This window comes from Aspergillus undulatus (genome assembly GCF_047715775.1).
Source record: "Aspergillus undulatus strain CBS 261.88 unplaced genomic scaffold BDV17scaffold_62, whole genome shotgun sequence".
NCBI classification, from domain to species: Eukaryota; Fungi; Ascomycota; class Eurotiomycetes; order Eurotiales; family Aspergillaceae; genus Aspergillus; species Aspergillus undulatus.
The window spans coordinates 1-23,821 of NW_027396666.1; the positions used below are offsets into that span (position 1 = coordinate 1).

At 52.7% G+C, this 23,821-nt stretch overlaps 9 protein-coding genes across 9 annotated transcripts; 8 read left to right on the forward strand and 1 right to left on the reverse strand.

Annotated features, from left to right (window-relative positions):
• The first annotated feature begins 1,543 nt into the window (after positions 1-1,543).
• BDV17DRAFT_273543 (uncharacterized protein) lies at positions 1,544-2,263 on the forward strand. The gene has a single exon (XM_073759022.1). It carries the CDS (start codon positions 1,666-1,668, stop codon positions 2,158-2,160), a length of 495 nt encoding a protein of 164 aa, XP_073611624.1. The 5' UTR covers positions 1,544-1,665; the 3' UTR covers positions 2,161-2,263.
• A 656-nt stretch (positions 2,264-2,919) lies between these two features.
• Positions 2,920-3,786, forward strand: BDV17DRAFT_295027 (glycoside hydrolase superfamily; the record flags this gene model as incomplete). Its single annotated transcript, XM_073762970.1, has 2 exons — positions 2,920-3,345; positions 3,511-3,786. 2 exons carry the CDS (start codon positions 2,920-2,922, stop codon positions 3,784-3,786), a joined length of 702 nt encoding a protein of 233 aa, XP_073611625.1.
• A 489-nt stretch (positions 3,787-4,275) lies between these two features.
• BDV17DRAFT_202914 (uncharacterized protein) lies at positions 4,276-10,056 on the forward strand. The gene is made up of 3 exons (XM_073755285.1): positions 4,276-7,760; positions 7,807-8,599; positions 8,645-10,056. The coding sequence occupies exons 1-3, from the start codon at positions 4,773-4,775 to the stop codon at positions 9,934-9,936; spliced, it is 5,073 nt and encodes a 1,690-aa protein (XP_073611626.1). The 5' UTR covers positions 4,276-4,772; the 3' UTR covers positions 9,937-10,056.
• Positions 10,057-11,883: 1,827 nt separating this feature from the next.
• Positions 11,884-12,642, forward strand: BDV17DRAFT_273558 (uncharacterized protein). Its single transcript, XM_073759023.1, has one exon. The coding sequence runs from the start codon at positions 12,028-12,030 to the stop codon at positions 12,268-12,270; it is 243 nt and encodes an 80-aa protein (XP_073611627.1). The 5' UTR covers positions 11,884-12,027; the 3' UTR covers positions 12,271-12,642.
• On the forward strand, positions 12,335-13,752 carry BDV17DRAFT_203023 (SIR2 family NAD-dependent protein deacylase). The gene has a single exon (XM_073755286.1). It carries the CDS (start codon positions 12,642-12,644, stop codon positions 13,683-13,685), a length of 1,044 nt encoding a protein of 347 aa, XP_073611628.1. The 5' UTR covers positions 12,335-12,641; the 3' UTR covers positions 13,686-13,752.
• Positions 13,753-13,922: 170 nt separating this feature from the next.
• Positions 13,923-16,631, forward strand: BDV17DRAFT_273561 (GTPase domain-containing protein). The gene is made up of 3 exons (XM_073759024.1): positions 13,923-14,231; positions 14,291-14,479; positions 14,551-16,631. Exons 1-3 carry the CDS (start codon positions 14,225-14,227, stop codon positions 16,503-16,505), a joined length of 2,151 nt encoding a protein of 716 aa, XP_073611629.1. The 5' UTR covers positions 13,923-14,224; the 3' UTR covers positions 16,506-16,631.
• Positions 16,632-16,635: 4 nt separating this feature from the next.
• On the forward strand, positions 16,636-19,099 carry BDV17DRAFT_273564 (M28 family metallopeptidase). Its single transcript, XM_073759025.1, has 2 exons — positions 16,636-17,019; positions 17,085-19,099. Exons 1-2 carry the CDS (start codon positions 16,948-16,950, stop codon positions 18,528-18,530), a joined length of 1,518 nt encoding a protein of 505 aa, XP_073611630.1. The 5' UTR covers positions 16,636-16,947; the 3' UTR covers positions 18,531-19,099.
• Positions 19,088-19,773, forward strand: BDV17DRAFT_273568 (uncharacterized protein). The gene has a single exon (XM_073759026.1). It carries the CDS (start codon positions 19,231-19,233, stop codon positions 19,444-19,446), a length of 216 nt encoding a protein of 71 aa, XP_073611631.1. The 5' UTR covers positions 19,088-19,230; the 3' UTR covers positions 19,447-19,773.
• Positions 19,774-20,240: 467 nt separating this feature from the next.
• BDV17DRAFT_203050 (copper amine oxidase) lies at positions 20,241-22,574 on the reverse strand. The gene is made up of 4 exons (XM_073755287.1): positions 22,209-22,574; positions 21,581-22,160; positions 20,608-21,519; positions 20,241-20,500 (listed from the first exon to the last, which is right to left on the reverse strand). The coding sequence occupies exons 1-4, from the start codon at positions 22,512-22,514 to the stop codon at positions 20,301-20,303; spliced, it is 1,998 nt and encodes a 665-aa protein (XP_073611632.1). The 5' UTR covers positions 22,515-22,574; the 3' UTR covers positions 20,241-20,300.
• Positions 22,575-23,821: the final 1,247 nt, after the last annotated feature.

Here is a 23,821-nt window from a genome sequence, read left to right on the forward strand (position 1 = left end):
AGAGTTGTACCTCTTTAACTTCCTCGATATTACCAATATTTGAAGATATATCCTCAATCTTGTCAAAGCCGAATAAAACATTCTCTGAATCTATATTAATATAGCTGCTGTCTTTGGTTTGTAACTGCTTATTAAGTAGTTAAGAAGCACTTTGAATATTTTATATGGAAAATTATTAAAGGAACAAGATTGAATTTGAATTTCGTGGTATGTCGTATGGTATTTAAAAGCTGAGGTGCCGCGCCGCTCATGCCAAGCCTGGTGGGGCCGGCTTGCGGCTTCTGAGCAGCGGCACCTGACCTGTGTACTCTCATGGAGCAGGGGTATCGTGTGCATCACTGCTGACAAATAAAAAAGGCACTGAGATTATTTATGCCGCTTTAATATCGAAGTAAGCTCGCATTAATACACAAATGTTCCTGGGTTCCGACACATCGCCAGGTGGCAGCAACCACCGTACTCATATCTGGTAAGCCAACCATTCGTGAGCGTCAGTAGATGGATAGTTGTGATCTTGCTGGCATCCTGGGCTGAGAATGTGGTTCGTTGGTGGGGCGCATGATCGTTAGCTCCCGACCCAGCCTCGCCTCTTCATCAAATGATCGGCTGGTGATCCGTGATGCCACCAGCTCGAAAGTGTGGATTCTCGCCAAGAGACCGCCTCGTGAGCCCGCTTCTCTCCTGTCACCAGAAGTGTATGCTTCGAAACAAATACCCTTTTTGTTTCAGCTTGTTCAGTTGGATATTTTTGAAAGGCCGAGCCTGGATTGTAGCTGGACTTGGGCGCTGTTCATCCCGCATACTCCAGCTGTTCATCATATATATTCAAGCAATTCACTGATGGTGTTGAACTCCCGTAGATTGTCTCTCTGCTGAAGACCACGATTTTGGTATGATCCGAAGACCATGGCTCTCCTAACTCATATATCTAAGCCATCCTCAACTAGAACCCTGCTTTGGATGATAACACAAACGAAGAAATATTTGTGATTCTCTACATCATCTGGCTGCATTTCTAATAGTATTCGCGATATGCCATTAGAGACCCCTCTCCATGAGAACAAGAAAAGGGGAGCCCCTTCAAGGAAGGCATTCCGGCAAATGAGAGAACGACGAAGGGAAGGCATCGTTAAAGACCCATGAGTATAGCAAGCGCGAGTCATGCCCGAGATATTAATCAGGAGATCGGGCTCTCTGGTACCACCAATAATCACCACAGTTACAATGGCATTGTACGGCAGGATGGCATACCTTGTTACGGTGACCGCGCTAGACCTCTAAGCAAAATGAGAGAGTGGGCTAGGAGATGGCCGGAAATGAGCCCTACTGAGTTTGCATTGGCTAATCCATGAGGGGGGAGCAGGGCGTGGGTGCGTACCGTGCAAAGTCGCTCCGTGGAGGCTTGAGGATGCTGGACATGAACCAGAGGGAACATGGCATCTTCTACTAGAAAAACTATATATTATGTTAATCCTAATATAGTAGTCCCCCTTACTTCCTTAAGTCCAAGTTATTCTTTACTTATCTTGATTTATTTATTTTCTTTATTGGTTCCTTTGCTCTCTCCTTATTTACACACACATACTCTCTCTCTCTTATTAATTAATATATTCTTTGAACCATTTATTAATCAAATATTCCACGGATTGTGCTTTCATTCCAGCCATGATGCGGGCAACCCCATCACTCGCCATAGCCTTGAGTGCTGCCGGCGTAGCCCTCCTCTCCTGCACCCAAGGAGCGTCCGCAGCGAAAGATTATTCCAGAAACTCCGCGAGCCCCAGCTACCGCGGCTCGGATATCTGTCCTGAACGATGCCTGACCTCGGGCCCAAGCACCGGAAACTGGTCCGCATACCCGAGCCTTGACAGGATCGCGAAATACCACGATACAATGTTATACTCCTTCTCGCTATACGACCCTGTTAACGAAGGTGGCTTGAACCACAGGATCTACACCTGCTCGTCCTCCGGCCCCGATTTCAATATTCTTCCTGCCGACCTGGCTGTCAGGACTGCCTCTACCGCCGCGCAGTCTGTTGATGTAAAGCTCGAGATGGGCTGGTTCAAGGAGGGCTTTGGGCTCGCTAAAGCGGGGATCTGGTCTATTGTTAAGCAGCTGCGTGTGTATATCCAGGGTAGACACCGGGAATACAGATAGTAAATTGTTCATGCTTTACGGAAAGAGCGGACCGGCCACTGTAGGACTCTATATCAGGCCGGGACTGCTAAACCAGGGCCTCGCCCAGGATGCATTGAGGATTTTCCAGGACAACCTGCTCAGTCTTAATATCTTAGCCCCTAGTATGGCCATGCAGCTCTGTGGCCCGGAGTACGGTCCCAGCCATACCTTTGGTATAATCGCGATTAGTAGTGGAACCTTCGCGCCTCTCTAGGACGCTATAAAGTCGTGGGCTAACGGGACCTGTCTGGAGTTTGCGGGGTCTACCATATTCGCTGGAATAGTCGAACTCTCAGCTCCGCTGCAGCAGAATCGCACCGCGGTGGCCTATTCCCGGCACAGGCGTGCTCAGTCGCACCACCAGTCCAATAGCGCAAGGAACGGCCTCTATCGTCGTGCCGAGTGTACTATAGTGTAGGCTGTGTTCGGCGACGACTGCGATTCCCTCGCCGCCAAGTGCAGGATCTCCTACGCCGAGTTTATCAAGATTAATGACAAGGAGGGATTCTACATCAACCTCAAGCTGAAGCAGCACGCGTGCTGCAACGAAGGTGACCTTCTGGACTTCTCACCCAGCCCCAATAAGGATGGCTCCTGCTTTTCGTACCAGGTCACGGGCGACGACAGCTGCGATAGCCTGCCAGCCTAGTATAGCTTGACGATGGACGAGCTGAAGGAGTTTAACAAGAACACCTGGGGCTTCAGCGGGTGTGATCCGCTCTTCGAGCACAGCATTATATGTCTAAGCGAGGGGACGAGGGGACGCCTCCGTTCCCTGCGCCCATCGCCAACGCTATCTGTGGTCCGCAGAAACCCGGCTCCGAGGCTCCGGCTGATGCATCGAAGGATATCTCTGAGATGAATCCGTGCCTGTTAAACGCGTGCTGCAATATCTGGGGACAGTGTGGCATTACGAAGGATTTCTGCGTCGATACCAACACTGGCGCGCCGGGGACAGCTGAGAAGGACACCTACGGCTGCATATTGAAATACGGGATGGATATCAAGCAGGGTAATAGGAATGGCGAGATCAAGATCGGGTACTACCAGGGCTATTGTCTGAGTCGGGACTGCTTGTACCAGGACCCGCTGCAGATTGACACATCGATTTACACGCATCTGCATTTTGGGTTTGGGACTCCAACGCCTGAGTTTGATATTGAGGTTAGAGATCTATATTTAACCTTCATGTTTAACTAGTTCAAAATAGTAGAAGGAGTGAAGAGGATCTTTTCGTTCGGTAGCTGGGCCTTTTCTACTGAGGCTGACACGTACATGATATTACGGAACGGGGTATAACCTGAAAACCGGCTTACAATGGCAACCAAGATCACGGATTTTATTAAAGAACACGACCTTGATAGTGTTAATATCGACTGGGAGTATCCCGGGGCACCGGATCTTCCGACCTTTAACCCAGGAACTAAAGAGGATAGACCGAACTACCTGGCGTTCCTTGTGGTCCTGAAGAACCTCCTGCCTGGCAAGTCTGTTGCTATTACTGCTCCCGCTTCTTACTGGTACCTCAAGCAGTTCCCGATTGAACAAATCTCCAAAATCGTCAATTACATCGTGTATATGACCTATGATCTTCATGGACAATAGGATACGCACAACAGCAACTCGCAGGAAGGGTGTGAGACCGGCAACTGTCTCCGCAGTCAGGTCAACCTGACCGAGACCCGGCAGTCGCTCGCCATGATCACGAAGGCGGGCGTTCCCGGAAACAAGGTCGTTGTGGTTGTCACTTCCTACGGACGATCCTTTACTCTTCTCGATCGCCAGGATAGACCGGAATTATGCACGTTGCACAGTCAGCATAGTCACTGCTGACAAGTTATGCAAGAACAGGCGCGTGATCGTCCGAGGACCTGTTCCTGAATTGTGGGCCCACAAAGTGACAACTCCAGAACGCGATTCAATCCTTGAGCCTGTTCAGAGCACAAGCTCATTCGTTCCTGAAGACTGTTATTTCTTCACTACCGTGACCAATGAAGTATCTGCTTGGGCTAAGAATAGTACCTAGTTTCGTGGGAGTCCTGGTCTGCGGATGGCACCTGCAGTTTCAGTAACCGCCAGTGTGGGGATCCTGTTGATAGCTAACACTTCCATTCATAGAAGCGCCCAAGTGACGGCCAATGCTCTCAACAACCTCTCCAATAATAAGTCGATCCGCTGTGTCCACGATAGCCGAAGATTGTGACAGTCAACGTCTCAGCAAATCACTGGAATTCAAGACAATGAATACGAGCTCCGATGTGAATGGTCACGGTCTTTGGGGGGAATTCCTCGCCAATAGATACCGCAACACCGTTTCAAGGACAATGACTTGTCAGACACTTTCTTCAATGATGCAGAGCCTCATTGGTTCCCACTGTTACTGGCGAATCGCCGGCGGGGCTGAGCACCGGGCGCTTCGAATGACGCCCAGTATCAGCCTTATCCACTCTTCCTTTGTGCTTCACCAAGCGCCGGCCGCATCCTTGCCACGTCCTTCAACAGCTGGTCTTCTCTCCTCATGTAATTTCTTTCTTTAATTCTTCTCACATCTCTACCAAATACCTTAATCTCGTTTTCTGTTGCCCTCCACCATGTCGCACGGGAGGGACGAGGGATGGCTTCGCGCCTGGTGCGCGAAGCTGAGCCTCCCCGCAAACGACTTCCAGCGTCTTCTACCATTATCGTCCACCTATATCCTCCTCACCCTGAAAGAATACGAAGCCGAAGCCAACTTGCTCCTCACACAAGCCTCTGAACAACGACGAACAGGCGAAACCAAGACCAACATAGTGACGGGAAAGGTGAAAAAGGATAAATGGTCGTACGAAGACTACTGCGGTGTCCTCTCGGATATAGTGAATGGCTCCGGTTCAGTTGGTGTCGCGGAAAGTGTCTGGAACAGCTTTCAGTTGCAGAAGCCGAAGAAGGCACGGACCGGTCGATTTGCACGTCGCCAGCAGGCTGGCGATGAGGAAATCGACAGCCATCTCTTCCTCCTTCTCTGTAGCACGATGCGATACAAACAGACCGACATGTTCCACTTTCTCGCCCATTCTGCTAGCCAGGATGTCGTCAATAGAATGCTTCCCACAGCCCTGGAGATGCACAGCCAGCGATATACCCAGATCCTGCTTGAAGAGAACGGCGATCCGAATACTTGCTCGGAGAAATTCCTCGACATGGTGAGAGCTGGAGATGAAGAATTTGTGCGGCTCTTACTCCAGGCTCAGACTCCGATCGAACTTGCGACGCTAACCTCTGCCCTGCCTGACGCCGTCCAACGAGGAAGTGCCCCAATCGTCGAGCTGCTTCTGGCTCACGGTGCCGACGCGAACGCCCTTGACGGCGACGCCATCGAGAGGGCAATCCTTGCAAAACGGACGGACCTTGCTTTGTTGCTCCTCATGGGTCCGAACCCTCCCCTGCCGGAAACGCTCGCTCCGATTGTCTCGTACGTCTTTTTCAAGATGGAAGCTCTGGAGGAGAAGAAGTATACCCTGATTGAGCTCCTGTTGAATGGTGGCGCCGCTGGTGAACCAGTTTCTCTCGCCTTGGGCGGTGCAGTCCGACAGCGGTGGATAAAGTTGGTTGAGCTGTTTGTTGACAAGGGCGTTTCCGTTAATCTCTACGGCGCTGAAGGATATCGACACGCTGTTCATGAGGTTGACTTGGAGATGGCCCGAATCCTGAGCAGAGGAAATCTCGACAATGACCTGGCTACGGAGCTCTTCGGCGAAATCGACAAGACTAAGTACGGGAATTCCATATTTCACGACAAGTGGCGCGCCCTGGCCGAGGTGCTACTCGATCAAGGTGCTGCCGGGGAACTTGTCGATGAAGCACTGGTCAGTAGGGTACAAAAGTCGGACCTTGCAAGCGTTAAGCTCTTGTTACGAGAGGGTGCGTCCGTCGACTACAGCAACGCGGCGGCCCTCGATCATGCCGTGGCCTCCGAAAACGAAGAATTCATAGACGCAATCCTCCAGTACCAGCCGTCGCCCCAATCCTTGAACACCGTCTTTAACCGAGTTGAGAGGCTTTCTCCAGACGTCAAGCACCACATTACTCGCAAGCTCCTCGACGCCGGAGCCAACGGGTTCGCGGTTGACAGGATTCTAAAGATTGCGATGATAACACCGACCGTCGGGGACCGCGAGTTGATTCAGATTCTTGTTGATGGGGGAGCCGATGTTAGCCAGGAGAAGGGATACCTCCTACACTTGGCTGTTGGAGCCTCCGATGATGACACCTTGGAGGTCCTACTTCTTGGCTTTCCCTCAGCCACGGTCCTATCGACCTGCATACCTATCGCTATGTCTCTCAGTGAAGGCCACAAATATAAGATTATACACATGCTTCTACACGCTGGGGCTAGGGGCGACGAGGTCTCTCAAGCTCTCATTGATAGCATCGATGACACAGCCGCCGGCGTCAAGCTTGCCACCCTTCTGCTCACAACGGGAGAGGCAAACACTGGTTTCGAGAATGGCAAGGCACTGAAAAAAGCGATCGTCTCTACCAACATTGACTTCCTTGAGCTACTTGTGCAATACGATCACCTTCAAGAATTTGATTTCTGCGCTGCCCTTCTCGTCGCAATCGACCTGCCTCAGAAAGACAGAAGTCGTCTGGAAAAAATCCGGATCCTGCTAATGAGCGGCCATGATTTCTCTGGAAATACTGGAACTGCAGCATTGCGGCATGAAATGGAGGGCCTCAAGGTGCGGCGCGAGACAACAATCGGCGTACTGCACATGCTGCTGGAAGCCGGGGTGAATGTCAACCACAAGCAAGGTTGCATTTTTATTGACGCGATTGAGATGGACATGTTTGAATGCTACAAGCTGTTCTTGGAAGCTCATCCCACGTTTGAGACATTAGAGCTTGCTTTTGAGAAAGCCCTCGTCTTCGCATTCAGAACCGCCGACCTGCGATACCTACAGGAGCTTCTTCCGATCGGCATGCCCCAAGAGATTCTCGACAAGGCTCTGCTACGAGCAATCGATACTACCGACGAGGAACGAAACCAAGAGCTTGTCCTTCTTCTGTTGAGACATGGCGCTTCAATCAATTATCAGGACGGGGCTTCGGTGCGCAAAGCTGTCTCTAGATTAGACCTTGGCCTCCTCGCGCACCTCCTGCGACACGAGCCAACCTCGGTAACGCTCAACAGTGGTTTTGCGCTGGCGATGACCCTTCACGACATTCGCGCCAAGCACGATTCGTACCAGCTTCTTCTCAAGGCGGGCCCGATCTCGCAGCGACTTCGTGAAGAGGCCCTTGTTTCCGCCGCCGATGGGGGATGGACGCAGGCGGCCATCTGCGAACTGTTGCTCGACCACAAGGCGTCGCCGAACTACGCCACCGGAACGCCGATGTGCCGTGCTATCGAATCCTCAACTTACCGTGTTGACCTGATAAGGATATTCCTACGGTATAGCGTCACGGAAGAAGCTATTGCAGCAGCGTTGGATTGCGCATTTGACGCTCTTCAAGCTGAGACCCGACTGGCCACAATGGAGCTCTTGCTTGCAGCTTACCAGCCGCAGTTAACTATCGACCAGCTGCTAGTCAAAACGGTACGTAACTCATACCTAAACAATAAATGGTAGCTAACAGCTCTAGGTCCATGCGCCAACTTGCGACCGCAAACTACTCCAGTGCCTGCTGAAAGCTAACGCGTCCGTCTTCCACCAAGGCGGCGAATGTATCCTTCATTCGGTCATGGCCAACGATGCGGAAACTCTGCGTCTACTTGAGCCTCATTTCCGTGGTCGTGACGGCGTCTCCGAGATATTCATGACGGTTTGGGGTAATGGTAAACGTGCAAACTCGCAGCAGGAAGAGGCGGTTTTGTCAGTTTTGCTGGCTGCGGGCGCAACCGGGGAACCCGTCAGCATGGCCTTACTCGAGACGATCAAAACTGTTGCATCGACACCAGCAGGATTCGCATTCATTGCCAATCTCCTCAAAGCTGGTGCTGATGTGAATTACAACGAAGGCGCTAGTCTGATCGAGGCCGCGACGCGAGGCAATGGCCGTCTGATCAAAGAGTTACTCGTATACGGCCCTCGACGAACGTACATGACGATCGCTTTCCCACTCGTCTTCCGATCCGGTATTGACGCACAGACTCTTAGCGAGATCGCAGTCACTTTCTGTTCGCACATGTCCGCCCCGGACCTGACCTATGAGCATCCAAGCTGCGGGCCGATTCTGTGGCAGTTACTCCAGACATATCCCAACGAGCGCGAATTGCTTCAGTACTTGATTGGCAAGGGCTGCACTGTGGATCCTATGGTTAGAGCGACCCTACCTCTATCACCGGGCGAAGAGACTGTTTCCCTGCTATGCTGGGCCATTGCCAATGGGAAGGGAGTAAAAGACGACGTCATTGAGATTCTTGCTTCTGCAGGAGGTATTGTCGCCCCAATTATTTCACGTATAATGCTAACGATCGCAGCAAACGTCAACTGGCAATCAAACGTCTCGCAAAGCACACCACTCCAGCTGGCTATCTTCAGCTCGCGGACGAAAGCGGTCGCTACCCTTCTACACTACAACGCCGACCCTTCTCTCGAGACGAACGGCATCTCGCCTCTCTCCCTCGCAGCGTCGATCGGCGACAGCAATATCTCGCGTTTACTAGTCAACGCCGGCGCCGCCCCAGGCGACGGGGCTCTTCACGAGGCAGCTAGGATGGTCAACGTCAGCGTCCTCCAAGTCCTCCTCATCGAAGGCAAACAGCGCGACTACGCCTGCTCCCGGTTTCAAGGACGCACCGCCCTCGCCGAACTCTGTATGACCGCCGGAGCCAAACCAGTCAGCCAGCTCAAAGCCGCCATGTCCCTGCTCAAGAAGAACGGCGACGTGAAGCGCAAGTCAAAAGGCCGCTCAATCCTCCACTTCGCCCTCGACAACCCCAACGCCATTGCCATCACACAAGCCCTCCTCGACGTCTTCATGAGCGAATACATCAACGACGACTTCAACATCTTCGAAGAAGGCCGTCTCCGCTATTCCCCATTAGCATACGTCTCTCGAGGCCTGAACAAAGCTCCGCCCTCCCAACGCTCAGGTCTCATGGACCTCCTCCGTGAATTCGAATGCCGCGACCGCTACTGGGCCGCCGAGGGCGAACAACCACCCGAAATGATCAACCCCCCCGAGGAAATCACACGAGCCCTTAAAACCGAACGAGCCCGTCAGGCCCGCATCCTCGAGGAAAACGAAGACCACCAGCGCCGCCTCATGCACCGCCGCGCCGAAACAGACCAGGATCTCGCGGCCCTCCAAGCCCGGCACGATCTCGCGCTTCAGAACCAGCGCGCCATCGCGTCGGAAACTGCGCGAATCGAACACGAGTCCGCGACTCGCCAAGCCGGAATCGCCAGCCAGCGCTACGACGCTGAAATGGCATATATGCGTCAAGTAACGGAGCTAGCAAACAGACGCAAAGACGACGCGCACACGCGCGAGATCGAGCACCGCCGGAACCTCGCACTCCTCGATAAGTCGCAGCGCGACGAGAGCTGGAATGTCGAGCGGCAGCGACGGGAAGAGGAGGCTGCGTTCGTGAGTAGGCGGGAGAAGCTGCTTACGAGTGGGTATGAGGATCGGGCGAGGATTGATCGTGATCGGTATGCGGAGCAGATGAGGCTTTTTGAGGCGCAGAGGGGGATTATGGAGATTAATAATCGGCCAAGGGTTGTGCAGCAGCAGCAGATTGAGTATTCGGCTGATTCGTTGGACTAGACTGGTTCCTGTGTTCTGTTATGATGTGATTTTGATTTTTGGCGTCCCGCATGGGCCTACTAGCACCTTCTATTCTTTTTTTTTTCTTTTAACGCCTGTTTCTTTGCAGATGTGTGATATCTATGAAGCGTCCACGGTAGCCAGTCCATTCCAGTTCGATTTCATTTATAACAACCTCAACCAATCTATCGCCTTTTACCGACTATCTAGACGTCGAGACCAGAATACAAAAGGTCCTCATGAATAGCAACCTCACAGAGAGACAAAAAGAAAGGATACATCGAGTCGCACGTCAATACATGAATGGCGGCGAGCATGTTCCGAATGTGGTTGTTCATGACCTCCTACATGATCTGGACGTCGTTCATGATCTGCCTCCTGAGCTTGGTTCCGTGTGGCGAGGTGGCCAGGTGTAGTCCATTGCTTTGGGGGCGCGTCAGGGGCCGTAGAGGCTTGTCTGCGTTGCTAGCGAGTCGGTAGTCTGTGAGTGCCAATAACGTTCTGAGTCCCACCTTTGTGAATCTGGACCTGCTTCTGTAGATTGTCTAAATAGTCAGTATACTATACTCTCGAGCTGTGCTTCCACGGCAGGAAGAGAGGATACTCACTTCGATGGCACTCGGATCAGAACAACTGATCCCGTTGGGCTTGATGCGAATCAAAGGACCTGAATCGATCAGCACTCTGTCAATTGGTGGTACAGACAGGAGATAACTTCACGCCCACCGTATTTCCGATGTCAACCACGTTGAACGCCCGCGACATCTCCCTTCTCGACTGGATAGTCATGCCAAAACCATATGACTATTCCTCGGAAGTGACCGGGAATAGATCGTAGGGGGTGGATGCAGCGGTAGTAAAAAGCGCTGATGGAGAATCCAGGACCGCAAAGCTGACAACCAGGGGATAGTTCGGAACGAATTGCTTCAGGTGGAATCCCACTGTTGCGAGAAAAGCCATGGTGGATGCAGGGGGGAAATGGAGATAGAGATGGACATAGGCGACGATGGGGACGAGGATGGAATGGAATGTTGAAGAACGGCGATCTTTATGAGGAGCGCGTCCCTGGTTGACGCAGGAAACCTTTGCCGTCGTGGCGAGGAGACGCTGGGCTGACTTCCCTCGGCGCAGACAAACGGCGAGACAACGGAGGAGGGCAGTGCTGAGACTCTCGCTGTCTGCATCTGCATCCTCATGCCAGTTCCCGTCTCGGCAGCTGCTCGTCACACCCATTTTTCAGTCTCTCCAACCCAAGGCTTTTGAAGAGAAGCTTGGTTAAAGGGTCCAGTATATTCTGAGTGCAGCTCGACCATCCACTAGCAGTGGGCTATAGAGTTGCGTAGGAAGTGATGATTGTCACTGACAGGCGTAACGGAGTTTTGGCCAAAAGCCCTCTGATCTCATATGAGAGCCCGAGGCGGGAGCGAGGGATGCCACCCTTCGCTCGGTCTCAGACACGCCTGCTCAGCCAGAATCTCCGAATCGAGCATGATGCATCGAGATATTCCGATGTCGTTGCGCCTTCCGAGGCCGCGGGCTTGAATGCTAACGGATTTCCCATCGAGGATCCGAGCCAGCAGGCGGATTAGTCTCAAATCGCAGCATACCGGGGGCAACAGGCTTCCCGTGCGCCATGAAAGTCCATCGACAGTCGTCGAGCTTGAAGAGATCAGTGCCAATTGATGTCACTTCGTGAGCTCTAGACAAGTGGGAACGGATTTTGGTTTTGCTAGTGACTATCATCATGGATTGGCATTCTTATTCTCACGGCAGCGAGGACGACCGTGTCCGGTTGGGTCGTCGTCGCAGCTTCTTTGGTGTGGATCATGTCGTGTAACTGCAGCTTGGGCCTCTGGCACTGCCTGAGGGGTAAGATCGAGGTCAACCAGTGCGATCCAGCTCACCGAGCAAGATACTGGGTTCGACAATGTGATAGTAAAAAACTCGATCGCATGTCCAGCGGTAGCCCTAACTCGGTGCGGAAGAGGGTCCTCGAACGGCGAGTGATAACATCACCTCTCCTTGAATGGTGGCAAACCAATAATACTTGGAAAACACGTTTATTACTCTGCGCGGTCGCAACAATTTGAGATGAGCGAAACTGATCGCTCGTCGCAAACCGTGCGCCCTCAGAAGCCTATCGCTCAACGACTGCCTACGGCTGCCCGCCGTCTGCATGCAAATGTCTATCCGCGTCCTCGACTAGACTCCCGTCGAAAGGTGTCGCTTTCGATACATTCCGTACTCTTTATTTTGCCATCCCCAATCTCGGGCACGACGGTAGGTGACTTGGGTAAGGTAGTGTCTCAAGATAACCTCGTATGGAACCATTAAGGCGTGGACCGAACACTTCCCCTCCACACGGTGGAGGTCTGTACCGACGAGGTCTACCACCTAGGTGGTACCACCATAATCATATTCCTTCCTTCATCAGAATTGTGACTGCCTAGCCTTAAAGATCAAGCCTGCGTAGGCATTCATCTTACGCACATGATCAGTCTCCTGGGTGATGCGCAGCCCCAAAGTCAGCGTCAAACTCCACTACCGAGTCTTGAAGCGGAAGAGCCTCCAGGCGTCGATGGATATGCAGTAGGCTGTAGCGTTTATAAACACCCCTCACTGCCCCTCCATCTCATCAATATCATCCCGCTTCGTTCTCGCTCGATTCACCGTCCAGACCAAACACCCCCCAAGCAACAATCAAAATGACCACCCAACCCCCCACCCAACAAAAACCCGCAACCCTCGACAAAATCTGCAATGCCATCATCACCGGCAAAATCAGAAAAATAACCTGTCTCACCGGCGCAGGCCTCTCAACCTCCGCCGGAATCCCGGACTTCCGATCCCCCTCAACAGGCCTCTACGCAAAGCTCGCCCCTTTAGACCTCCCATACCCCGAAGCAATCTTCCACATATCGTACTTCAAGCACACACCTGAGCCATTCTACGCTATTGCGCGGGCACGGCATCCGCGGAATTTGAAGCCGACGGTGGGACATGCTTTCCTTGCGTTATTGGAGAGGAAGGGGGTTCTACAGTTTGTGTTTACGCAGAATATTGATGGGTTGGAGGGTGATGCGGGGGTTAGTAAGGGGAAGATGCTGCATGTCCATGGGAATTGGAAGAGTCAGCGGTGTTGGAAGTGTCGGACTCTCTATGGGGATGCGGAGATGAAGAGCGCTATTGAGCGTGGTGAAGTACCCTATTGCCCCGTCGAGGGCTGCAATGGCGTCGTGAAGCCGGACATCGTTATGTTCGGGGAGAGTCTACCCAAGGCCTTCGAGGAGAAAGAGAAAGAGATGGTTCCAACGACGGACCTGATGCTCGTGATCGGGACGAGTCTGAAGGTTGCGCCTGCTTCGCTATTACCGAGGGCTGTGGGAAGGGATGTGCCCAGGGTGTTGGTGAATAACGAGGTTGTGGGTGACTTTGGGAGTCGTGAAAATGATGTCTGTCTCGTTGAGAGTTGTGATGAGGGTGTTCGGGGATTCGCGAGGAGGTTGGGGTGGGAGGGGGAGTTGGATGAGATTTGGAAGGAGGCTGTTGAGCGGAAGGAGAGGATGTTGGAAGTTGAAGGGTGGGACGAAGGTGGGCCGTCGCTGGACGAGTGTATTGCGAAGGCGAAGGAGAGGATGAATATGCGGGTGGGGGTTTCCGAGGGGCATCGGAGGATGCTGGAAGGGCATCTGGGGGAGAAGATGGCGGGGATTATGGCGAAGAGGTTGAATCCGGAGGGAAGGTCTTAGTTCACACTTTATGATACTGAACATGGCTTGGCACGAGCCTCATATGTATATGTTCGGCACGATAGACATGAAGTAACAACGTTCAAACAGCCCATGGTCGAAAATACGCTGGTGGCGGCTTCTACTCGGTCGCTTAGATATTGTCCCGATCGATAAACTTGGGCCGAACCCTAAGCCCATCTGAAATCTGAATATCGAACTTCCACCAAGATCCTTTGGACCATGGTTCATATTGCTCTCCACATCGTTTTCAAGACAAGCTTTGTGCTCCCCGGATGCAGGGGCCTTGCGAGTAGTAGCCGAGCTTATATTGACCTTTCACCGTGACTTGAAATGGCATGAGTCATCGTCCGAGAGGCCACCGTGGCCCACAGAATAACCGTCCACTTGCCAACTCCTTACTAAAGAACAACTGTTGGGAAAATTGGTGGTGCCTGTCAGGCACCCGCTTTCGGATTGCGGCATAAAGCGCGCGATGGACATGGCATTTAACAAGTAAAAGTGAAATCGACCGCGGCCAACGCAGAGGAGACAGCACCATGAATAGTAAGCCCATTCCTTCCCTGTCCGTACACCAGCGACAGAAAATAAGCTAATCTAAATAGAATTATCGAAATGGCTTTTTGGCCGCTCATACACCGTGCTCGTCATGGGCGAACAAGGCAGCGGCAAAACGACATTTATCCAGCGCCTGAAGTACGGTGACGAGAAGATCCCACAAACTAGCTTCGATAGGAACGAATATATGGTCGAATACCCTGTTAATACAGAATGGTATTTTCGTGAGGTTACGGGTATGTTCGTTCCTTGTCCTCCTTGAAATTTTCTTGTCAGGATTTGCTGCACGGCTGTTAACGAGAACCAGTAGCATCCCGCGACCTCATGCCCATCGCACGGGAGGGTCTTGCTCCAAACACGATTGTTCTCTGGCTTCATGATTGCCAGAACGAGCCAACCCTAGATCCGGTAATGTTTGCGATGTTTCTCCGGGAGATAGTCGATGTCGGATGCCGGTTTTTCTGGCTTGTGTTGAACAAGCAAGACGTGGATGGAGTTGATATGGAGACAATAGGTAATCTTCGGCAGAGTTATGAAGCGGTATTCTGGAAGTTCAGGGATGAGGTCTCAGGGAAGGTTTTGGGCCGGGGTCAAAAGGTGAGCTCGAAGACGGGGGAGGGTCTGTGGGATGTGCTTGATGAGATGCATCCTCCGGCGACGGGACTGAAAGTCAAGCCGGGTCCTCCGATGCGAGAGCGGAAAGAGGCTGGATGGAGTCAGGGCTCTGCGGACAATCTACAATCCGTCATTGAGATATCTGTCTCTGAGGAAACCCTAGACCCGGACACCTTCTGGAAGCTTTTTCTCGGCGGGGAGCTCAAAACATGGAACCACTATACCTACCTGAAAGCAGCTTACTTCCTGATTCTATCAACAAGAGAGGGCGCTCTTTCTGTGGGTAAAGCGTATCTAACCCACCTTACCCGACTCCATGAATTCGCACCTCATCTCTTCAACACAAGTGCCAGCCAAGCATATCTCAACCGGACCATCACAACATTCTGGATACTCCAACTGCAGCACGCAATCCGCGAATACAGACAGCAAACAATGTGTGAGGACCTCCCGACCCGGACGGAGTTCCCGCAAATCATCCGACAAGCGCCCTCGCTGATGAACAACCACCTCTGGCATGAATATCATTCCTACAGCAAGGTGCACAAGTTGCGGCCTGATCAATGGGCACCACCCGATAAGCGACCGTTACCGCTCGCGACAAAATATCGTAATGATCCCATGATTGTTCCAGTACGAGGTAGAGAATCGGATAAGCTTATACGGTATGCATTCACCGTGGCGGGATACGCTCGACGATCTAGGTCGCCGCGAGGAGAGGTCGTGTCGCGGGCACTTAGGACGCTGCAAACGACGACGATACGCCTAAGAACAATGGATTCTACAATTCCACCGTACTCTGAGACACAGGTGTGTTTCTGGATTCAGATCGTGCATGCGGCGATGCAGTCGCTCGAAAGCAGCGATCCGGAAACGTCGCGAAGCATTCTGCCCGGGGTCGACAGGTCAAATAGTCGCACCTTTGAGGAAATTGAGGAGATGTTCAAATTGGAAGCGACGGGCTGGAGAATGTACTATTCAGCGAAGGTATGGGACGGCGTCGAGGCGCGCTCACGATTTGTCCTGCCGGATATTAAACCCTTGCCAAGTGTCATTCCTCCTCTCCCTGCAGACAGACTGAGCAAACGTCAAGCACAGATCAATGAAACCAGCCTACCATCAATCGAAGAGCTGTCATTTCTAGCTGCAATGGCGATTGAAGAGACGAGGAATATGAAACCAGACCTCCCAATTACCAGCCACGCCCACCTCCTCTTCTACCTGTACACAAACCTTGCAGATAACTGCAAGCAACGAAATCGCTCGGATTCAGATCCAGAGGCGAACCCGCTTACACTCGGCCAGCGCGCAAGGGCGCTCTTCACCGAACTGGCCAGCCCGGGTGTGAATGCAGGTGCAGTGACGCTAACATCTGCAGCCACGCACCGAAACTTCTGGATTCAGCAGGTGGGAGTCGCCATGTTGCATTGGGAGCAGGACCCCGATATTGCGGGCGATTCGACATTCGCGGGCTTTATTACGAGCAATCTGCATCTTGTCTTCCAGGAGCTGCCGGCGATATATTACAGTGCGGCGGTCTGGACCGCCCCTGCAGCCGGGGAGATGATTGTGGAAGGGGATAGACGGAGGCTGGCGACGATCGAGAAGCTGGGTCTGGCAGAGGCAGACGGCTGGGTGACCGTTTGACCTGTCTTGCAAGTTAATTGCTGCTCTTTCACCATTATGATAAGGACAATACTAAGATAATGACCCCATTCTTCCTCCATTGTCCGTTATCAGTGCGCAGTGCCATTGGCGAACCCCTCATCTTGGCCGTCTTGGCTGTAACCCTAGCCCAGCCTGGTTCGGCACCTGCCATCGAGCACGCGGACTGGCACTCTTCAGGCCATTCTTATCTCTGCCCGCGCGCTTGGCGTTTTGTATCGCTGCTCGTCGTGCTCTGCCAAGATCTCTGGCGCAGGCACGCGATGTAACTCGACGCGGACTCTCGAGATTCAGACCTGATCGACGCTTCCAAGACGGTGGCGCGATGGCTCAGCGAGGGCTATAAAAGGGGACTACTGGCCTGGTCACTCGCAAGGTCCCCAGGCTGTCAAGGTACTCGGTGTCTCTGGTTATAATCACCGCGATGAAGACCTCTGTCGGCGCTGCTCTCTCCCTTGCCTCTGTGGCTTGGGCCGCGAAGCCCCTCGTTACCCCTGTACGCTCAGCTTTTTCCATAAAAGCAAAACCGCATTTGACTGATTGACTAACCGATTGATCTAGGAATCCCTCCAATCCCTCGTCCGCCTAGAGGACCTCCTCGATGGCGCCCAGCAGCTGCAGGACTTCGCGTACGCCTACCCCGACCGCAACCGCGTCTTCGGTGGCCGCGCCCACAACGACACCGTGAACTGGCTCTACCGCGAGCTCAAGCGCACAGGCCACTACGACGTCTACAAGCAGCCGCAGGTGCACCTCTACAGCAACGCCGAAGAGAGTCTCTCTGCCAACGGCGAGTCCTTCACCGCAACAACGGCCACCTACTCGCCCTCCGTCAACGCCTCGGCGGAGCTCTTCGTCCTCGGCAACCTGGGCTGCAGCCCCGATGACTTCCCCGCCGAGGTCGCAGGCAACATTGTCCTGATCCAGCGCGGCGACTGCACCTTTGCCGAAAAGAGTGTTTATGCTGCGGGTGCTGATGCCGAGGCGACGATCATATACAACAACGTTGAGGGATCGCTTTCGGCCACTCTCGGTGCTGCAGAGAGTGAGCTCGGCCCGTACAGCCCTATCGTTGGTGTCTCGCTGGCAGACGGCGAGGCCCTCATTGCCCTCGCCGAGGCAGGCGCCGTAAATGTAGACCTCTGGATCGATGCCGTGATCGAGAACCGCACAACATACAACGTCATTGCGCAGACCAAGACCGGCGACCCTAACAACGTCGTCTCGCTCGGCGGGCACTCCGACTCCGTCGAGGCCGGGCCCGGAATCAACGACGACGGCTCAGGCATCATCTCGAACCTGATCATCGCGCGCGCCCTCACGCAATTCACCACCAAGCACGCCGTGCGCTTCTTCTTCTGGACAGCTGAAGAGTTCGGCCTCCTCGGGTCAGACTACTACGTCTCCTCCCTGAGTCCAGCCGAACTCGCAAAGATCAGACTGTACCTGAACTTCGACATGATCGCGTCGCCCAACTATGGCCTCCTCCTGTACGACGGCGACGGCAGCGCCTACAACCAATCTGGCCCCGCGGGCTCCGACGCAATCGAGAAGCTGTTCTTCGACTACTTCGCTGATATGGGTCAGGCGACTGTCGAGACCCAATTCGACGGGCGCTCCGACTACGAGGCTTTTATCCTCAATGGGATTCCGGCCGGTGGTGTCTTCACGGGTGCCGAGGGCATCAAGAGCGAAGAAGAGGCCGAGCTATTCGGCGGCACTGCTGGTGTTGCCTACGACGAGAACTACCACCTTGTCGGGGACACCTTTGATAATCTCAACCATGAGGCGTTCCTGATCAACTCCCGGGCTACGGCGTTTGCGGTCGCGACGTACGCGAATGATCTGAGTACCATTCCAAAGACCAATATTACTTCGAGCACTGTTGTTAAGCGCACGAATGCGCATACCGGACGGTCGCGCGCGACGGCGCACAAGAATAAGAAGAGGCAGAGCCATGCCCATGCCCATGCGACGGGATGTTTCCATGACCGCGAGGCTTTCTAGGCGGTAGGGTAGGTCTTGGATGATCGGAAACGAAACGAAACGAAACTCATGCCGCGACGGATAGCATTCATGTATATGAGACGAAAATAACATCTGCAATCATCGATCATCATGCACAGTCTTCATCGCGTAATCTCATCCCATCCAAACCCAACCGAGCGTAACTCCACTCCACCCTGTCCCCTCAACACCGTGGTATAATCACATCACAAGACAACTCGATAGTCAATTCCCCCCTTTAGGCGGATACACCTTCCCATCGCGCTCGACTTTGGGCGTGCAGGTGCACCGTTCGGATTCGGGGACGGCGTCGAGCACAGCGGGGATGTGGGCGCCGCATCCCCACCAGGTTGTTTTTTCTAGATAAGAAGGAGCGTTAGTGGGTTGGCATTTGGAGATGGAGATGGAAAAGGATGGGGGAGATGGGGAGGGAAGTACGGCAGGTTGAGCAAGTTGCTTTCATGCACATTTTGAGGGTTGGTGGAGGGAGGAGAGGAAAGAGTTGAAGGTGGAGGGGAAGAACCTTGAGATAAAAGGTTTGGCGGGGAAAAGTCGCCGGTTGAGTCCCCGAGATCGCCGACTGCCGATATGGATCACCGACCCGCGGACTATGCATTCTGTTCTGTACACATATCCATAACTGGCTCCATTGCTCTCCTACGTGTGAAGATATATATATTATGGACGATGGTCGCAGTGGATGGCAACACAGATTATTGGCAATCTAGTCCGTGCCTTGGGTATGGATGAATCGAATAATGCCCTAGTTATACGATCAGGTGCCTACTGTTATAGTAGACCCCCTTTGGGCGATAACAAGCCTCACCGTCCCAAATCGCATGCTGTAGGCTCGGGCTGCGGCTCATCAGCCAAAACCGCAGGAACAGATCGGACGGAGCCTCTTCCAGCGTCATGAAGCTACAACAACTTGCTCACCCACAGTTGCAGTATCCTGGAGCGCTCGAAGCAGCCTTGGATTATTCGAACGTGCTGAGGATAGCAGAGGGAGATGAGGAGGACCCAGCTTTGCCAGTCGAGGCGAGTCGAGGCTCTTGTCGTTTTCTGCGTTGAATTTTGTGATGCGGAGAAGGTTGGAAGGGAGTTGGGCATGGTCGACGTATTGGCCTGTGGGGGTTGATAGCGAGTTGAGGAGCTGCAGGGTACCAGAATTTATGGCCTCTCGCGAAGAGCAGCAACACTTTCAGTTTTGTCGGTGGACATGGCGCTTGCTTCCTGGTTGGGGAGGGTGTTGAGGCGGGAAGTCGTCGCTCAAAGTGGCGGGGATTGCGGGGATGGCGGGGATGGTGATGGGAATGGATCAGGGTTGAACACTATTTATTCTGCAATTGACCATGGATCAAAAGGGGCAATACTTTCGCTCTAGATATCATCGCCTATTGGCCTTGGTGAGGCCATGGCCGGAAATCCACCTTTTGACGCTGCATACTACTTCATGGCACAACAGCGATTGCCTTCAGTTCAACTTGTGAGCGGTTGGAACAAACGGGGGCTTGTTTATCATCACACACGTCTTAATTTAAAGCAGAGGAATGGATTGAATCGGGCAACGCTGTTTCCTATCTATCTGCCAATTCCGTCCACGTCCGAATCGCCAATGTCGCAGTTGTCAGAGGTATGGTGTTTCGGTTGAAAATTCAGTCAAGCAGACCATGTCCCTCGGCAGGAATTGCATGAATTGCATGTCCTCCTAGCCGGAAGAAAACTCTCAGATTCTGCCTCCTGACACTGTCTCACATGCCCAGCACTCTCTCATAGCTTCACCCCAGTGCAACAAGAACCCCCTTGCCCCCCAGGATGTAACGTCGACTTATTGAACGCCTGTGTTGAGAGTGGTACATCAAGCGCCGGATTCTTGGTGAAGAACCCATCTGGCTTCAGCATTACACTGACCTTTTCCACTGGCATGACCGGGAAATCTTCGATCCGGGGGTTATGGGTGAGACCGAATGCTGCATTGCAAAGTTAGCCATCGTCCATTTATCGCTGCGAAAAAAAAAAAAAAAAAAGAGCGTAGAATATGGGTCAAAAGAAGAGAAAAAATGAAAAAAAGACATACTATGCCAAAGCACCAAATCCTCGTCCTCCACATTCTCCTCCCGTGCAACCCACCCCTCCACGCCCTCGCTCTTCTTACTCTGGTTCGTAAACTCCCCACCAGCAAAAAGCTCATCGTCGCGATACTTCGTCACCCAAATCGGTTTCGTCGCGAAGACAGCGCGTTTCGTTCCAAAGGATCTGGGGGATGCAAGGAGCATCTGGCTTGGCGCCGCCATAAGTTTATACGAGACGGGCTTGTACGTTATCGGATTGATGTTCGAGTCGTTGCGGATTTTAAAGACGCGGCCCTTTGACACGTCTGTTTCTGCGGAGGAGCTGGTGCGGATGGTTGTTTCCTTTGCTGTGTAGCCAACCAGGTATGGGTTGTTTTTGTCCTCCGGGAGGGGGACGGAGTCTTGGTAGATTACGGTATTCTTATACCCATCGATCGCAGGATCGATTCTGAGAGAAAACATATGCTGATGGAACGGCGCCATAACGCCTGGTCCAACATTCGTTCCCCAGGGAGCCGTCGTTCCCGGGACTTCATTATCAAACGGGACCGTACTCAGAATCCCCGTCGCGCGAACCTCAAGCTCCACGTTTCCTGCCTGATCGAGGATCCACGCGAAAATGTACTCGTAGTTCGAGACCGTGCAGATCATCTGCACGACGAGCTGGCGGTTGCGGACTGCCGTCGCGGCGCCGGTGCGGTAGTTTGTGTGTTTGTGCTGCAGGCCTGCGTCTTGTTCGTGGAGGCAGATTACGTTTTCGAGATGCACGGGGACACCCTTGCTGTCGCAGCGGTAGCCCGAGAAGTATTTTATGTGGCCTAAGCAGTCACAGCCTAGGGTTAGTTGGTTTGCCGTTATGCCGAAGCCGACGTCGCCGACGTCGAAGGCTTGTTTGCGGTGGAAGGGGGCGCGAGGGTCTATACTGTCAGTTATCCTTTGGAATCAATGATGGGGTATTGGGGAGGAGAGGAGGCGTACCTCCGTATGGAACGGTCATTTCCGACATGGATAGTCGATAGAACACACTCCTGTTATCGTACGTGAGGTTATGAATGACCATCCCCTCACGACTATTAAACCCAACATGAAACCGCCACTTCTGCCAAGATACCTGGTTCCCATTAACCGTGAACGACGGACCCTCCGGCTGCTGCACAATCAACGGCTTAAGATCCGCCCTCAAACTCTCAGTAAGCAAATCATGCGCGTACTGAATCGTCTCAACAGGCTTCCACGGCTGCGTCGGCGTCGTAGACGTATCACTCGTACTAGGTAGATAATCCATACGCACAAGTTCATGCGTCAGCCCATCAAAGACAGGCGAGAACTTGCACGGCACAGAGTAGTGGTTGTTTTGCGGATGGTCCGTGCCCACGATGTACATGTAGCATTGGAACAATCGGCGGGATTCATTTGCATCGTCGCAGCCGTAGATCCAGGGGTCATTGCAGACTGTTACGCCCGCAGGGAGTTGGAGTTTGGCGATTTCTGCTTGGACTGCTGGGTGGGAGAGGCAGAGTTGTTCGATTGCGATTAGTTCGTCCGAGTCGACGGGGCCCTGAAGTCGTTAACAAGTAGTAGGGAAAGTGTGCTGGATTGAGCATACCTGGATTCCCCTGGGCAGTTCCTTGGCGTAGACAATACTCTTTGTATCAGCGTTAAGCAGCGCCTTGAAGAACGCTCCAGTGTCCATGCGGTGGAAGAGGGCCTGGAGTAAGCGGGCTGGCTTGCGAGGTAGAGGTTTCCCCAGTCGCTCGGCCTCAATGTACGGGACTACTTCTGCCTTGATGGGCTCTTGCATATCGATCTTCTTGTATCGCAGGGTTACATCTGGGAAGGAAGCCTGGAGGATCTTGGTGGTGAGATTGATTTCCCCCGGGGTGACGGGGTCGAAAGGGTGGAGGGTGGTCATTGTGAAGGATGTGATTGAGTGGAGATCTGGTAAAGAAGTGGAGAGCAGAGTATAGTGAAGGAGAATAAATTCAGATGAGGATGAGAGCAGCTTTATGTCTTTATCTGCCCCTCACGTGTGTGATTGATAGATGCACACTGTTGGAGATGCATGGGGAGATGGCCTCTGATTGGCTCGGCGCATTTTTTGCCATTTGTAGTTAGTCTTCAATGACTCAGCAGCGATAACACTTATCTTATCAGCGCTGAATCTTATCAGGTGCCGGCCATTGTCATATCAACTTTCAACACCACAACTTGAATCTTGATCATTTCTCAACATCACCAGCTTACTGACATCCAGGGCCTTTCAGCGTATAGATCCATGTCAGACCACTCATTTGTATGTGTACACAGTGCTATGGGCGGGCTTCTTGCCGGAACGGATCGCTCCTCCCCTCTCCAGTGGCCGTTTTCCCAGACAACTGCTGGGGCTTCCTTGGTTGGCTTTCTCGTCTTTCTCCTTGGACAATTCCTGTTTTTACTCCAAAAATAAATATTTTTCACTACAAACACCAATATACTTACGATGGACAATCTGACGAAAGCAGACTTTTGTAATAACGCTGTTGCCAATGCAGCAAATCACCGCCGGCGCGTGTGTGGTTCCATGGTATGTCTAGCATAAGCTTGTGATGCGCCGAGACTGAGGAATCCCAGGGCCCATACCCAACAACAACCCCCGGTTATTGGCCTCCCGGTACGTCAATCGTTGCATGATACCTTGTACCCGATGCTTGTACTTATACTTGTTTGTTTTAAGGAGTCGCGCCTGGGGCCGTTGTCACTACGGAGCAAAATGCCAGTACGGACCGGACCCGTTACTCACGTACTCTTGTGGGACATTATCTGACAAACAGGTGCTCCACACACCGCTGATACTCTCAGTATAGTCAATGGCTTAGTGTGGGTACATGGTTCGCCAGTCTCTGTTCTATGCTAATAGTCAGATGCGATGTTGCGGTCAATGGGCAGCAGATGTGTGGAGCTGTGTTTAGCTGGAAATCAAAAGTGAGTATTGGCTCTCTGTTAACCAGTACAGCGATGTCTAACTGTTCAACTACGTACCCATCTCCGCAACATGCACACCGGTGCTAGTAAGTATTGTCAAGCCACATTGGGTTGCTGGGGAAAGTCTGATCACGATCAGTCGCCAAACTCGAACCCAGGACCGACGTGAACGAGCGTATTGATGCACGAGAATAAATCATCACTGCCTCCAGCTTCAGCGGCTCTCGCTAATCTGGACAAGCGCTTTTAAAATTGTGG

Excerpts from the sequence above, each read along its gene's own strand:
- BDV17DRAFT_273558 (XM_073759023.1), top strand. The coding sequence starts at position 12,028 with ATGAGCGAAACTGATCGCTCGTCGCAAACCGTGCGCCCTCAGAAGCCT.
- BDV17DRAFT_202914 (XM_073755285.1), top strand. The coding sequence starts at position 4,773 with ATGTCGCACGGGAGGGACGAGGGATGGCTTCGCGCCTGGTGCGCGAAG. Across the intron at positions 7,761-7,806 it reads ACCAGCTGCTAGTCAAAACG|GTCCATGCGCCAACTTGCGA; the intron begins GTACGTAACTCA and ends TAACAGCTCTAG. Across the intron at positions 8,600-8,644 it reads GATTCTTGCTTCTGCAGGAG|CAAACGTCAACTGGCAATCA; the intron begins GTATTGTCGCCC and ends TAACGATCGCAG.
- BDV17DRAFT_273564 (XM_073759025.1), top strand. The coding sequence starts at position 16,948 with ATGAAGACCTCTGTCGGCGCTGCTCTCTCCCTTGCCTCTGTGGCTTGG. Across the intron at positions 17,020-17,084 it reads CGAAGCCCCTCGTTACCCCT|GAATCCCTCCAATCCCTCGT; the intron begins GTACGCTCAGCT and ends CGATTGATCTAG.
- BDV17DRAFT_273561 (XM_073759024.1), top strand. Across the intron at positions 14,480-14,550 it reads GTATTTTCGTGAGGTTACGG|TAGCATCCCGCGACCTCATG; the intron begins GTATGTTCGTTC and ends AACGAGAACCAG.
- BDV17DRAFT_273568 (XM_073759026.1), top strand. The coding sequence starts at position 19,231 with ATGGCAACACAGATTATTGGCAATCTAGTCCGTGCCTTGGGTATGGAT.
- BDV17DRAFT_203023 (XM_073755286.1), top strand. The coding sequence starts at position 12,642 with ATGACCACCCAACCCCCCACCCAACAAAAACCCGCAACCCTCGACAAA.
- BDV17DRAFT_273543 (XM_073759022.1), top strand. The coding sequence starts at position 1,666 with ATGATGCGGGCAACCCCATCACTCGCCATAGCCTTGAGTGCTGCCGGC.
- BDV17DRAFT_203050 (XM_073755287.1), bottom strand. The coding sequence starts at position 22,514 with ATGACCACCCTCCACCCTTTCGACCCCGTCACCCCGGGGGAAATCAAT. Across the intron at positions 21,520-21,580 it reads AATGACCGTTCCATACGGAG|ACCCTCGCGCCCCCTTCCAC; the intron begins GTACGCCTCCTC and ends CTGACAGTATAG. Across the intron at positions 20,501-20,607 it reads GGATTTGGTGCTTTGGCATA|CATTCGGTCTCACCCATAAC; the intron begins GTATGTCTTTTT and ends TTTGCAATGCAG.